The 11,032-nt window shown below is 40.8% G+C and overlaps 1 protein-coding gene across 1 annotated transcript; it reads left to right on the top strand.

Moving 5' to 3' along the window:
• Positions 1 to 382: 382 nt before the first annotated feature.
• Positions 383 to 814, top strand: LOC131874218 (uncharacterized). Its single transcript, XM_059217488.1, has one exon. The coding sequence runs from the start codon at positions 383 to 385 to the stop codon at positions 812 to 814; it is 432 nt and encodes a 143-aa protein (XP_059073471.1).
• Positions 815 to 11,032: the final 10,218 nt, after the last annotated feature.

Raw genomic sequence — 11,032 nt, 5'->3', positions numbered from 1 at the left:
CGTGGTAGTGATAGAGTACTTAACAAAGTGGGTCGAGGCATGAGATCTCCCAGACAACTCAGCAATCAGCATGACAAAGTTTATCTATGAACAAATCATCACCCAATGTGGAATTCCTATCCAGCTGACGAGCGATCGGGGGGCCACTTCGTAAACCACATCATCCGGCTGCTAACCATAGAGTTTAAAATTTTCCACTCCCTGTCAAGCCCCTATTACCCTCGAGCGAACTGGCAAGCGGAGGCAACCAATAAAATAAGTGTCTGTCATTTATAAGTCGTGTGGGGTCGAAAAAGATGATTGGGAGGAACGATTACCATTGGTACTCTGGCCCTACCAGATAACGTATAAAGTGACCACCGGCCAAACCCCTTTTCAGTTGATGTATGGGCAAGAAGCTGTGGTGCCGGTGGAGTTTATGGTGCCGAGTCTTTGGATTGCCATTGAGAATTGGCTGGGTGACATGGAAAGCCTAAGGGAGAGGCTGTACGCCTTGAACAAGTTGGACGAACGGGGAATGATGGCACAATGGGCCACAAAGGTGGCCCAACAAAGACGGAAGGTTTGGCACGACAAGCATCTTAGGCGAATGAGATTTACTCTAGGGCAATTAGTGTTGACATTCAATGAGTGGAACGAAATCAAACCTGGTAAATTTAAAGTACGATGGCTAGGTCCCTTCAAGGTGCACGAGGTCAGTGCAAACGGAGCAATTAAATTGTGGACGCTCGATGGGAAGGAGGTGCTGGACGCCGTAAATGGGTTGAAACTAAAATTGTATCACGAGAGGCATTCGAAGGACCCCACCGGATGAGTAAGTTAAAAAAAATAACAAAAAAAAAACCATACAACCTTACGGAAAAGGCCGTATAGCCGAGAAAAAAAATAAATTATACAAAAAAAACAACGAAAATCTGTACGACTGTATGGAAAAGTTTGTACAGCTGTACGGAAAAGCCATTATATTGGAAAAAAAAGGTTGTGCTCGCAAGATAAGTGCGTACTATTAATCCGTATGGTATGTTGGGGGAAAATCTGTACAAAATCAGTACGACACACATAGACAGGAGCATTTCGTACATACGATGGAGAAAAGAAATCTGCACATTATGAAATATGAATTCGGTACAGTATTAAATCAAATTCAGCACATCATGAAATGAAATCCGTACGTGCAGAAGGTGAAATCTATACATCCAAGGAAGGCATTGAGATTGGAGTGTGTGGAATAATTAACTGTTAAAGATTGCGTACAAAGCCAAGGCCAAAGAAGTTGAGATAGGGTAGAAATTCTGAAAAGGATATAAGTGTGCAAGCAGGGTACAAATTCATCAATGAAGTTAGGAAGCAGGAAACTGAAGAAGTTAGATTGGAGGAAGCAGTTACAGCAATCCGAGAACTCATTGGGATAACTGTCTGGAAGGAGCAGAATGGCGGATTCGAGCAATACCGGCAAAGAAAAAAAGGTGGCACAACCAGATGAAGGAAAGAAAGCAATGCCGACAAAAATTACAGCAGAAACATATACATTTGAAGGTTTGAGCGAAAGTGTGTATCGGACATGGTGGGTGGAAGCACAAACCCCAGATGACACTGCGCTGAAGACATCATTGTGCAGAGCACACGTGCATTGGACTATACAGATGCCTGTTTTTGCCATATGCGACTTTGAGCCGTACCTCCGCATGCTAATTAAAACCTATAATGTAGAGTTGTGAGTATCGGCATTCAAATACCAAGACACAGATATTGTCATTTCCTTCGCACTAGACGCTTTCGCTCAGGTGTTTGGTATTCCAGACGAGGGCAAGGAGGTGGGCAAGAGTGCCACGAAAATGTCAGCCGAGAGGAAGATGCAGCTCCTACAGTGGATATGCCGCAGTGATTTGTCAGCAGCCGAATGGGGGAGGATAACTGCACCGAAGGGTAGGGGTTTGAAGAAATCTTTTATCGTACTAGGATGGTGGCAATGTTTTCTCGATGTAATGAAGAGCCATCTCACTGGAGCTAGCAGGGCATCCGACACGATGGTACCTATGATCGCCTTGATGGATGGATTGCGGAATGACACGGTGTATAACTAGGCGACGGTGCTTTCAGATAGAATCAATGAATTTTTTACTCTTAAGCACAAGGCGTTCTACATGCCTTTCCACGCCATTGGTCTCTTCTTAGATGCAATACGCACACAGGTGGCTCCGGAACGGTGGGTATGGAAGCCCAGCAGTAGCATTGACCCCTTGCAGCCCTCCATTTTTTATTGGACCCACCTCGACACCTCCACAGGTGGTGGAGATGCACAGTCTAGTAAGAAGCGAAGGAGACCAGTCCAGGTGACCGTATTTGAGAGTGAGGCAGAGACCGCAAAAGAGATTGATAGTAGCAGTGGGGAGTCCGATGATGGTTCGTCGAGGAACAATGGTGGAGACGATGCGTTTCACCTTATAGGTCGGAGAGAGGTACAGGAGAGCCCTTGTATGGGGGAGAGTGCTGACGGCACGGTGACTTTTGTACATTTACCTAGAGGAACTCAGGGGCCTCTATCTGGTAGGGTCAAGCCCCCAGAGGGAGCCAAGACAGGCCACATCCTCTTTTTATCGACATTTTTGAGTGTGGATGGCCAGGTGATGCCACTCTTGCATATGGGGTGACAGTTGGTGTCGTCCCAACAGTCCCTGTGCCGGGTTTTGGACAGTTGCATCCTCCACCAGCACAGGTTCCCGCACAGATGCCAGCACAGAGGGTTGTAGGGAGTACGCCCTCCTTCGTGGAACTAGCAGTACAGACCTTGGAGGGAGGTGCAGACATGGCAGAGGATGATGCCTCTATGGATACATGGTTGGGTCGCTATGCAGCTCCCTCCCTGATGCCAATGGGACCACCTCCCGTATCCCCACGACCACCTCCGAAGGCTGTTGTGGACTTGGAGGGGGATAGTTCTTCTCCCCAGCAGGAGAACACCAGGACACTGCATGAGATAGAGGGGTTGGGAGTGGAGGTCCCTTAGCTAGATTTGCAGATTGGGGACCCGGCGGAGAGCCAGCCCAGTGGGATGGGCTAGTTTTTAGCCGAGGTTGAGGCATGTGCTCGGCGGTGGGCGACTTCAGCGCAAGAGCAGACTCTTGGCCCGCTAGCCTTAGAGGATCTCCTCGCATTTGCCACAGGGGGCTGCGCCGAGGCGTTTGCGCGATGTTTTGAGGACAGGGGTTGGCCTGAGGTTGAGCTCCCTGTGATGTTGGAGGAGTGGCAACTCTCGGGGGTGGCTAGAGAGAGTGGGATGCAGTCCCTACTTAGGAGAGTGGTGCAGTCTATTCGAGATGGTTATTATCAGCTCAGGCAGACTCAGCACAGTGTGGAGACGGCGCCGGTGGCCGCCCTGGCAGCTCAAGCAGAGCTGACCATCCGTGTTCCAGCTCTTGAGTTGGAGCTTGCCCAACAACGAGCTAGGGCCAGTAGCCTGGAGGAGGAGTTGGCAGCTGCCACGAGTGAGCGAGCATTGTTGGAGACTCGACTCACTTCTACCCTGGACAAGCTTGACAGGAAACAAAAGGAGCTTATGGAGGCTGTCCATATGGTGAACCGGTTGAGGGAGCGACAATTGGTCACTGAGAGGGATCTTCGCCACCGTACACAGCAGGTGTACCAGTTGCGGGAGCAGATGGCAACTACACCAACGGGCCCTTCTTCATCAGGTTCGCCCTCTGTACCCCCTTCATCTTGAGTTTCTTTTGCTGTATATGTTACATCATTCCCATTTTGGTTGTATGTCGTCTGAAGACGACCCTTCTTTTTGGGGGGATGATGTTGTTGGGTAATTACATATGTGTTAATTTGTGTGTTAAAGGTCGGCGGTTAACTTGATGGTTGCCAGCAGTTGGCATCGGGTAACTATGCCGGCACCTATATAGTCGTCCTTGTTTCCAATTTGTGGTAGGATAGTACAGGCTTGATGTTATTTGATGTACTGGCACATGTTATCAATGAGAATGCAGTATTGAGTTCATCTATTTGTCTGCATCTGTGTATATTGTCATATTCTGGTTATCTGCAATGCAGTATTGAGTTCATTTTAATGGATAGGGATGTTGGTGTGAATTGAGGTATTTTCCATTTTCTTTCCCCTTTTGTAGTGTCAACAAGACACATTATTTAACTAGTTATTAGTTAGGCTTTATTCACACATGTTCATATGCTAAGTTTATCTGGAGATTTAGGAATCTTTCTAGAAGTCATTAGTAGTCATGGTTCTTATCCCTGAGTTGTCATATGACATAGGATTAACACATTTGTCATCATCCTAGTTAGTTTAATCTTTCAACCTTGCCTATATAAGCAAGACATCATGTGCACATTTTCATCTTTGATATCTTCTTTAATCTTTGATCAATAGATCATAACTTGTTTTGCATCATAATCAAGCAATTATTTCTCTTGCTGCTGTCTTGTAGAAGACAATCTTTGGTTTTGTGGGTGATCCTTAGAGCTTGAATCCATTGGTGACTTTAACATTGTATTAGAGCTTCAAATATACAAGTCCCTTCTCAAATTTGGGAGATAATTAGGTAGGAGCTTTTTCTAGGTGCACTTTTAGATAAAATGGACCTCACCATTGAGTTTAGAAAGCCCAAAAACTTCTATTTTCATATAAAACACTTATTATTTTGTAGTTGGAAGAATTTTGATCATTTTTGACAAGGGTTTGAAAAATTTGTAGAAATTTTTTGTACAATTTTATGGAATCCATATATATTGTTCGGTATTGTACAATGTCGACAAAGGTATTGGGTCATAGTCGTTGGCTTAGGTAGAATATCCTTTATGGCATATTCCTTCCATTGATGTTGGGTTTGCATAATTGTGTGTTCGTAGGTGTATGCAATACAAATTCTACAAAAAATTTTAAATAAAAAAAATATTGTAGAATTTGCACTGATTTATGTTTTAACAGTTGAGGGGTTGGTCATGAGGGTTTTTGGTCCTTGGTCATCACTAGCCCTTGAGGCTTAAACCCCGATTGACCAATAACATAGGGATCATCGCACCTCTACCAAGGATCACAGTTGGAAGTTGTTGTGCACTATAAATTGCCACCCAAGTGGTTGAAAACTCGCCACCACCAACCCTCTATCCTAGTGAGAAGCCCAACTAGCAGCATGGCTAGTTCCAACCATCAGGAGGCCATTTTTTCTTGGTAAAGGGGCTTCTTTTCTTTTTGCCATAATTTTTTTCTACAATATTGGATTTTGAAAAATAAAATATCGTTTGAAAGTTGGTTTTGAGCACTTTGTAGTGGTGCAAGCTATTTCGCTAAATTTATATGTGAGTGCCTGATATTGTTGATTAAAGTTGGATCTTTATTTTTAATCTTCGAGCTCATAAATTTTATTGTAGATCTCCAATTTTTGTGATTCTTGTGGCATTGGAAAGGTATTGAAGATCTCTATACAACCATCCATGCACTTTTTCTAGATTTAGCTCTAGGTACATTTTATTCAATTTGCTAGATATTTGTATTTTGGATTATTACTTGGCCATTTTGGCACTTGGAAAGCTTCTATTTTGATCAAATGACTTTATTTCGGCTATTTAATATGTATTGAGATTCTTGATATCAGACTTTATCATTTGTAAAGTGTATCATTGAAATAATATAGGTTATTGCAACAAATCCTTCTATAATCATTTTGACTAAGAACAATTATGAGTCTTGGCAAAAATGCATCCTACCACGTTCAAGGTGTGTCAATGTTTTTCATCTTTATGGAGTCAACCTTGAGCTTGATACACCTTGGAAGAAATCAGTTTGGGGCAAAGTTATTGGTTCAAGTTCAGTCAAGATTTTTTGGGGGGTTGGGTTTTTTGGTACAAAAACATATAAAATATATATTTATTACCTAAAATAAAAAATATTAGACGTAATATACATATTTTTAATGTACAATAATATTTATAAGCGTTAGACAATATTAATAATATATAATATTATAATAAAAATATAAAGGAAAATTAATATTAATAATTAATAAAGTTAATACATAAAATAATATTAATAAATTAATATACAGTATAATATTAATAAAACTAATATATAGTATTATAATATAACAACAAAATTATAAAATATTAATACTATTAATTTTGTTCCACTAATATTTATAAAATTGCATGGATTTTAATATAATATTATAATAGACTATAATATAATTTATTGTTGAAATGAAATTAATATTGCCTTCATTTTCACTAATTCTAAGACTTCATTTGTTTTTGCTAGTGTTACCTTCAAAGAAGACCTAGCACAAATACCCTAGCATGATGTATACAAAGAAAGATGTGAATACAATAATCAAATATGGACAAAACCATGATATGCATGTCATTCCAAAAATTGGAATATTTATAGAAGACAAGGTGGAGTCATCACGTTGCTAAGAAAAAAGGCAAAATTTGTCCCATTGGTAGGTAAAAAATAGCAAATTTCTAGTGGTAACATGAAAAAACTCTCAAATTTGTCATGGGCCCGTCGAGTATCGTTCCAAACAAACCTACACAGGGTGTTTCAGGAACCTTGTCCGTATCCCTTGTCAAAGTAAATTAGAATTCGGACTCGAGCCAAATTGAACCCAAATCGACAGGTCTAGGGGAGCGAATTAGTAACAGAGGTTTGGGGTAATAAAAATGATTATATTGTAGGATTGATTGTTACAAGTTACAACCATTGGTGTTGACATTTTTTGGGCCATTTTCTTGAAAATCTTGAAGATTAGGTGCCCATGCACACTTTGGACTAGTATTTGGGAGATCCTTGGGGAGAACCTCATATTTCTCCATTTCAAGATGATCATGTATTAGATTGCCATATTCCACCTAATGATGTAGACAATATACCCTTTGATGATTTTACATTATAGGATTTTGAATATATTAGAGCTTGAGTGTCTTGATGACATAGAGACGTCTTTTGTTACTCCTTTTCCTCCTATTGAGATCACAAATCCATCTTCTATTGCTTCATTAGATTTTAGAGTTGCTTTTTCGAGAGCTTCCAATGATTCTTTGCAACAAATATATCAGTCTTACAAATTTAGCTTTGCGGGATGATTACTTGAGAAGTATTTCAAACTTGTTTGCGGAGTCTTACATTTCATATTTGGAGGACTCATTTGAGGGGTTATCGCCCCTCTTTGATGAAGGCCCCATCATAGCTGTTGTCCCATCACCTTTGTCTTTGGATCTTGTTTATCATCAGTTACTTGAAGGGAAATGAAGACATCCAAAAAAGCCATTTGAGATCAGTATGTGCATCCAAAATCTTATGTTTCTTTAAAACATATTCCAACATGCCGATACAAGCACATACTACCATGCCATGAAAGTGGAATTAGACAGTTAATTTCCCATGATTAAATCCTTAAAGGAAAGAGGTTGCAATTTATAGATCTTTACAATTCAAGCAAGTTTCATTAAGTATTATGACATATAGATTCAAAGCACAAAATCATAAAACATGAAGGAATAAGATAGAGTCATAGAAGACAAAACATAGATATACGTGGGGAAAACCCTTTTGGGTAAAATCCCCACACTCCAAAACAAGGCCAATGTATTATTCAACAGCAAGGTTACAATTCATTTCTAGGTTCTAAGCCTCTAAATGGAGATTTACATCTGGTTCCATAAGCCCTATGTGAATCAAACCTCTCCTGTAAGCTCCTCTAGCAAACACTTGTATTTATAGAGCTTACAATGCACAAAGCAACAGTTTGCGAATACAATGCCTAATCACGAAGATACCACATGTAAGGCATCACATAATCTTACAATGCACAAAGTAGTAGTTTCCAAATACAACACCCAATTATGAAGATACCACATGTAAGGCGTTACATGCAATTACACATGCAACCAGCACCTACCAAAACCCTCCAAAGGCATCTACATTCCATGTAGACTCAACAAGGAAATAGAAATTGCATCCATGCACAACTCCACTCACAATAGCAACTTCCAAATTGACTCTTCCAAGTGGGTGCCAACTTCCGACAAAATAGGATCTTGTCATAGTTAACTCACAAATGCCAAGACACATGTCACAAAAGCGCACTGTTGTGACCTAATCACACATCAACCCATTCAAAAAAGGGAATCCCTACTTTTTAGGCCGTCTCGGTCTTTTGGTTTCAATTTTTGGGGTCTTTTGGTGGCAGTCTCATCAGTATCTCTGCTTTGCGAGTGTTTGGGGGCTGAATTGATCAAGTTTGCTTTTCATTTGAGTGAATTTGGTTAAGTCTAGGGCTCGTTTTGTCAGTTTTAGGGTTTCTACCTTCAGTCCTAGATTTTAGGGGTTTATTTTAGGGTTTTGGAAAAACCGAATGTAGAACTGGAATCAAGACCCTTCAAGGATCCTCCCAGTAAAATTTGAGCGAATTCTGAGCGTTCCTATTTTTTAGGGATTTTACTGCCTCCCAAAATGTCTTCATTTTGCCAAAAATCAAACTTACTATTTTTAGTAGTTTCTATTTTTGGTAAGTTTCTATTTATAGTAAGTCATCCTACGTCCTGTTTTGGGGTCTAACTCTAACATTTTGAAAAGTTTCTATTTTGGGAAGTTCATTTCTGACAGGACCATTCAGGTAGACGCTGAAGACTAAGCATTCTTGAAGATCTGTACAAATCCGGAAAGTCAATAGCAAACAAACTGGATCAAAAATGGGTAAGTATGGGAATCAGTCCAGGAATGGAAAGTTCGAGAAATCACCAAAGTCTAGAATTTCACCTCTATAACTGAAATGGCACTTTAGTTCGGAGAAGACCAAAGTTGGCTAAGTTTGAAAAGCAATGAAAAATCCTTCATCATGTGGTTTTAGCACCTAAGTGTGCACTTGGGGGATAAATAGAGGAAGCTAAGGAAGAATTGAAATTGTTGAAAATCCTTGACAAAGTGAAATTAGCGCCCTAATGACTAGGAGGGCTCCAAATGACAATCATCATGGAAAAGGTAGAAATCATCAAATTCCTCCACAAGCATGGAAATCCGCCCAGGCAAGGATGAAGGCACCAAAGTGGATTCTTGAAAAACTCAAAAAATGCGAAATTCCTCTTCAAAGTGAAAATTCCACCCAAAGAAGATATAGGGCGCTAAACTCCAATTGTCATGGAAAATGGCGCAAAACATGAAATTCCTTCTCCCTAGGCAAAATGCGCCCAAGTCTGAGGGTGGGCGCTAAAATAAGGGGTCCATGGATAATCAAAAAACTTCAAATTCCCTCCTCAAGACCAAAATGCGCCCAAGTGAGTTAAAGGGCGCTAGAGTGAAGCCACCAAGGAAAACATGAGAAATGGTAAATTCCCTAACACATGCAAAAATGTGCCCTAGTCTAAGGGGTGGCGCCAAATGGGGGTGCTCAAGGAAATCTTCAAAAATAAAAAAACTTTAAATTCCTTCTCTAGTTCAAAAATCCACCCAAGACATTTGCATGGCGCCAAAGGAAGGTCAACATGGAAGATAGAAGGAATTGTGAATTCCAAGCTCAGGTTGAAATAGCACCCAAACACCAGGAAGGGCGCCAAATCCATTATATCATGGAAAATGAGAAAATTCAAGATTTCCCTCTCCATGGCAATTGGAAGCTCAGAACAAGCAAGGGGGTGCCAAAATGAATTCATTGGGGATTCCTTCACGAAGTGAATTCCACACCTAAGTTTTAAAATTCAAGAAATCTTCTAAGGCATGAAGATTCAGGGGTCAAGGATGAATTGAAAAAGCAAATATCCCCTCGGTAAAAATTTTGAAAAATCCATTTTTAGACACCAAATCTAATTAGAATTCAAATCTTTTGGCAGATTTGGACTCGTTAGAGATTTCTCTCTCCTAGACCCAGGTCCTAAATTTCAGGAAAGTTCCTAAAAAAATAGGAGATGGTGGAAAAGCATTGAAAATCCCCTCCGGAGCAAGAAAAGTCAAGCCAAGTGGATAAATTAGGCGAATCTTGAAAGAATCTCTAATTTCTTTCTAAAATTTGAAAAAAAAATGTCAACTAATGAGATAGCGACGGAATATTCTAAATTGATGGGAAATCTCCACCCGACTTTCCGATTGATGGGAAATCTCGATTCCCACAACGAGGCTATAGGAGGATCTTCACAAGCCCAAGGTGAAGAAGGAGAAGTTCAACAAAGGGAGGCTGATCTTGGAAAAGGAAGGAATGTTTCGAAAAGGCCACAAACGATGAAAAGGAAGAATGTTCAGTAGGAAGCCCAACAGGAAGAACCACCACAGAAAAGAGCAAGGGTGGAAAGAATGCAGTAGCCGGCTAGTTCTTCCAGTGTGCGGGAGGTAGAAATGTTTTCACACGGAAATCCAACAAATCCACCTCTAAGCGACATCCCTGACAATGCTCCAACACAAGATATTCTCAGCGTTTGTGCTTCACATAGACCCAATCAGGCAGGAGGTCATAGACAAGAAAATCCTCATTAGGAGGAACCTCGCCAAGATAGTTTCGTGGAAGCCATCCTCGGGGCGATGGAAGAAATATCACAGGAACATGAGTAGATGGAAATTCATAGTCACTCCATTCTCGCTCCTGATTGGCTGATGGATAGATTAAGGAGCCGGAAAAGGAAATTGATCCAGCATAGGACTTAGAAGAGTTGTTAAAAAGAATGGATCAACCGACAGAGAAGAAGGCTCCCCGGAAATTCTCCAAGGTTGTGAGGGATGAATCTGGATCCCAAACCATGCATATAGCTAAGCCTGCGGTAGATAAAGACAGGAATGAGATTAGGCCAGAAGATTATGTAACAAACAAGTTGATCTAAGTCATGCTTCTACCGGGCAGGTAATAGAAGACTTCGAAGGATCATCCTTGGCCATGAAAGAAAAGATGCAAAAAACGAAGGTAAATTTTAAAAGGATGAAGAAAATAGGGCCTTATGTGAATACATTAGAAGTCTCAAGCGATTGCTCAGAGAAGAAAATCCCTCATTCATTCCTCCCTTCTCCCTCCCTAAGGAAGTCGTTGATGACAGA

This window comes from Cryptomeria japonica, chromosome 3 (assembly GCF_030272615.1).
Source record: "Cryptomeria japonica chromosome 3, Sugi_1.0, whole genome shotgun sequence".
NCBI lineage: Eukaryota > Viridiplantae > Streptophyta > Pinopsida > Cupressales > Cupressaceae > Cryptomeria > Cryptomeria japonica.
Note: the sequence above shows the minus strand (reverse complement) of the source record. Positions and strands in the feature narration are given on the sequence as shown.